Below are 5,000 nucleotides of genomic sequence, written 5' to 3'. Positions count from 1 at the left end.
GTGCGAGTGAGGGAATCGGTGTGTGAGTGAGGGAGTGAGCGAGCGAGTGAGCGAGTGAGTGAGTGAGCGAGTGAGTGAGTGAGGGAGTGGGTGTGCGAGTGAGTGAGTGAGTGAGCGAGCGAGTGAGTGAGTGAGGAATGTGCGAGTGAGTGTGCAAGTGAGCGAGTGTGCAAGTGAGCGAGTGTGCAAGTGAGCGAGTGTGTGAAGCTCGAGTTGAAGGTGGACATTTGCACAATTACAAGGTTTAACTTGCTGAAGTGTGTGTGTGTGTGTGTGTGTGTGTGTGTGTAGGTCTAAGGACAGCATGTATCACGCGCTGGGCTACAGCAGTATTATGGCTATGCAGGCCACCATGACCTTCGAGCACAAAGACATCCAGACTGGAATGGCCACCATCAAAGATGCCTTACAGACCTGCCAGAGGTGCGGCTCACACACTCTTCTCATGTTGTTCTGAAGCTTCTGGACTCTGATGTTCTGATGTTCTTCTGTCTGCAGGTTCAGGAAGAGAAACTCAGTGGTCGGGTCCATTTCCAGCCTGTTGTCCAAACAGCCGTCAGACAGCCTGAGAGACGGTAACCGTGTGTGTGTGTGTGTGTGTGTGTGTGTGAGTGAGTGTGAGTGTGTGGGACACTGTACGGCTCTGAATGCGTTTGTGTGTGCACATGAACTTTAATGACTCCCATTCTTAATCCGTAGGGTTAAATATGGAGTTGAAACCCCTGAAAATCAACCCCACACCATAACCCCCCTCCCCCCTCCACCAAACTTTACACTTGGCACAATGTTGTCAGTCAGTTCTTACTCGTGTGTGTGTGTGTGTGTGTGTGTGCAGAGGAGATGCATGCGGAGATCTGCTACGCTGAGTGTTTGCTGCAGAAAGCCACACTAACATTTGTACAGGTCAGTGAACCGTTTCACTTCAGTCCATTGTGTTTACATCGGCTTGACTAATAACTTGGCCACAGTTTTGTTTTAGAGTACGATACGATACTTCACTAGCAGTCCAACCTGAACACGTTACAGCAAAAACACACACTCGCACACAAACCAATGAAAGAAAACAAAATACACACAAACAATAACGGTAACACTTTACAATAAGGTTCGTTAGTTAACATTAGTTAACTACATTAATCAGCATGAACTAATAATGAAGTGCACATACAGCATTCATTAATCTTTGTTAATGTTAATTTCAACATTTACTAATGCATTATTAAAATCTTGTTAACATTAGTTAATGCACTGTGAACTAACATGAACTAACAATGAATGACTGTATTTTTATTAACTAACGTTAACAAAGATTAACAAATACAGTAACGAATGGATTGCTCATGGTTAGTTCATGTTAGTTAATACATTTAATTAATGTTAACTAATGACCCTTATTGTAAAGTGTTAGCAAAATAACATCTGCATGTGCCATGTGAACGGCTGTTCATATTACTAAACCATGCCTAAAATATAAAACCTAAGAATGTGTCTTCTATGTGTTTCAGTCATCATAATATCAGTGAAATACTATTATAGAAGTTGTTAATATTTTAACTAGCTTAAAGTTTTTTATGTTGTATTTTATTTCAAGTTATGGAAATGTTTTGTTGTTTTATGTTTAACAGTAATATTCCTGCTTGGCAAATAATCTTGTTTCAAGCATAAATCTAATACATTTTAGTGAAGTTTATGCTTGAAACAAGAGAAACTCTTTGCTCAGTGTTTCTTCTCTTTAGATGCTTCACTGGAAAACACAACAAACGTATTGAGTTATAAGAAAATCATGTTTATGCAGAGAAGTAAAGTAATATTAACAACAAAATATTTGCCAGAGGAATAAATAATATATTGCAATAATAAATCAAGATTTATGGAAGTTTGTTTCCACCAGAGAAAAAAAGTCTGAATTTGTAGATAAAAAGTCACAGTTACCCTTTCTAGTTTTTTTTTGTGGAAACAAGCTTCTATAATATTAAGATAAATATGAAATATAAGACAAATATCACATTCATCACTGCCTTCTATTTATTTCAGGATGAAAACATGATCAGTTTTATTAAAGGAGGAATCAAAGTACGCACAAGTTATCAAATTTACAAGTGAGTCTGAAATCAACAGTTAGTGGATGATTGTTTCCTGTATTAAAATATGATATAATATACTGCATGAAAGCTGTACAAATATTGTATTTATATTATAAACAGTTTTTTCAATTATTGCATGTAAGCAACCGTTATATATTATTATATTTTAATATAATATATTATATTATATAAAAAATTCAATTCTGCACACATTTATTTGTATAGCGCTTTCACAACACACACCGTTTCACAGCAGCTTTACAGCGAGCGCATGAGTCCACACACACACACACACACACACAGATCTGATATCAGAGGAGATATTAGAGTGTATTTCAGAAATGCACAAATCACAGTTAGCGAAAAATGTATTAATTTGAAGGCAGAAACAGTGAGCTCACTGAAGTACTGGTTTGTTAACAAATGATCATGACATTTATCTAATAATATTTAATAAAATTTAAAATAATAGAATGTATACTAATATATGGCAATTTAATATAATAAATTATATTATATTATATTTTTTTGTGAACAACTTTTCATTAAATAATCAATTTAGCACAAATTGAGATAAAATACATTAGAACATATACATCTCATATACTGTGTGTATATATATATATATATGTGTGTGTGTGTGTGTGTTTGTATATTATATATATATATGCTTAATTTATATATATATATATGTATAATCTAATATTTTTATGGATATTATTATTATTATTATCATCTAACTGGTGTGTGTGTGTGTGTGTGTGTGTGTGTGCGTGTGTGTGTGTGTGTGTGTGTGTTTAGGGACTGCCAGAATGTGTCGAACTTGCCTCAGGGAGTGGGCGGAGACAGCGAGGCCTTCAGACAGTTTGAGGGCGGAGTCAAGCTGGGGATTGGCTCCTTCAACCTGGTCAGTTAATGAGACAGGAAGTGCAGAATGACCCTGAGAGTCATTGTGCATGTGGATAAACTAGACTAGTAAATCGCTCTTGAAGTGATGCTTGACCTCTGACCCTCTGTGTGTGTCAGATGCTGTCTTTACTGCCGGCACGAATCCTGCGACTGCTGGAGTTCATCGGCTTCTCAGGGAACCGAGTGAGTAACCAGTGGAGGAAGAGATTAAGCTTTCCGGAACTTTGAATCAAACCCACCAATTGCGTTGCAAAATGATCCACAGTTTCGAAGCACTTGAAACGTCACACCTTAAACCAAATACAGATGTTTTATTGAAGATGTGAACTAGAGGTCGACCGATGCGGGTTTTTCTCTGGCCGATGGCCGATATATGATGACGATTTTTTAGTGAAATAATAAATGCACAAAACAGGTCATAAAAAAATCTAGTCTTTCAAAAAAAAAATGTGGTGAAAAAAAATAAATAAAATAAATAATCTAATAAGAATAGGTAATATGTAACAACTTACTTGTAGGTCTACACTACAAATAACGCTTTTCTTACTCAGTGTTTCTGTCTTGTTTCCAGTCCAAATATCTAAAAACTCTTAAATCAAGATGCATTTTCTAGATGAGTAAAATGATATAAGATATTAAGTCTTGTTTTCTGGGGGAATTAATCAAAATGAAGTGAGTTGATGCTTAAAAACAAGCAAAATGATCTGCCAATGGGGTCAGAAAAATAATCTTAATTCAACATTATCTTTCTGACCCCATTGGCAGATCATTTTGCTTGTTTTAAGCATCAACTCACTTCATTTTGATTAATTCCCCCAGAAAATGTAATTTTACTCATCTAGTAAATGCATCTTGATTTAAGAAATGTTTGATATTTGGACTGGAAACAAGACAAAAACACTAAGAAAAGCATTTTTCCCAGTGTAATTTCTACATATTGCACATTTATTGTTCAACAAAAAATATTTTAGCAATATGTATATTTTTGTTAGAATTATTGCGCTCATATTCTGTTGTGCTCCGTCTGTTTGTGCGCATGCGCGCGGTGACGCTCGTTCATGGAAATGAAGTTTCTAACGAGTTTCTAACATTTACAGATGGAGAATAGGAGGAGACACCACATCTCAAACTCATTAAGCACGCCAGCACATCTCACGGGCTATTTTAATATAAAGCTTGTCTCATGTTTAGGACGAATTGGATAATGCACTTCCCCCGCACCAGCTCATATCAAACTACAGTATTGTCTCATTCCATATTGTTTATTAAAAACATATCGATATAGTGTACAAACTCGTGAATATGTCCGTTTATGCTCAGGAAGACATGAAAGAGTTTACTATTCGCTCGCTGTGAGACGCAGCAATCTGGTGTCTGTGCTCACTGATCGGCCAATCAAACGGTCGACCTCTAATGTAATCTACACACACACACACACACACACGCTAACGGCTGCTGTTTCTCTCCGGCAGGAGTTCGGTCTGTCTCAGCTGCGGGACGGCGCCGGTGGTCACAGTCTCAGATCAGTCCTGTGTGTGCTGACGCTGCTCTTCTACCACACTTACGTCTCTCTGATACTCGGTAACCAGCGCTGAAACACTTTTGGTTACAGAGGAAAACTGGCCATCAGATGGAATCTAAAATCAGCTAGATATATATTTATATACACTATGGTGCCAAACGTTTTGGGACGTCTGCCTTTACATGCACATGAACTTTAATGACATCCCATTCTTAATACCATAACCCCCCCTCCCCCAAACAGCCCCACACCATAACCCCCCCTCCACCAAACAACCCCACACCATAACCCCCCCCCCCCTCCCCCAAACAACCCCACACCATAATCCATAATCCACCATAATTGCCAACTCAACATTTCTATTTTTAGTTTAGTTTTTTGTTTAGTTTTTTTCATCTTAATTTTAATTTAATTTAAACACACTCTGTCTTATTTTGACAATAATAACCCTGATTTATATATGTTTTAAATGTCTGTATAGTTTT

General features: G+C 37.3%; 1 protein-coding gene across 1 annotated transcript in view; it reads left to right on the top strand.

Annotated features, from left to right (window-relative positions):
• Positions 1-5,000, top strand: part of ttc39b (tetratricopeptide repeat domain 39B) — a 34,906-nt gene that overhangs the window by 11,713 nt on the left and 18,193 nt on the right. The window contains exons 4-10 of the mRNA XM_084428539.1: positions 292-423; positions 499-575; positions 836-903; positions 2,035-2,099; positions 2,886-2,991; positions 3,111-3,176; positions 4,466-4,574. Coding sequence (XP_084284665.1) covers positions 292-423; positions 499-575; positions 836-903; positions 2,035-2,099; positions 2,886-2,991; positions 3,111-3,176; positions 4,466-4,574 — 623 coding nt within the window. The remainder of the gene's footprint in view (positions 1-291; positions 424-498; positions 576-835; positions 904-2,034; positions 2,100-2,885; positions 2,992-3,110; positions 3,177-4,465; positions 4,575-5,000) is intronic.

This window comes from Rutilus rutilus (assembly GCF_951802725.1).
Source record: "Rutilus rutilus genome assembly, chromosome: 13".
Classification (NCBI taxonomy): Eukaryota; Metazoa; Chordata; class Actinopteri; order Cypriniformes; family Leuciscidae; genus Rutilus; species Rutilus rutilus.
Note: the sequence above shows the minus strand (reverse complement) of the source record. Positions and strands in the feature narration are given on the sequence as shown.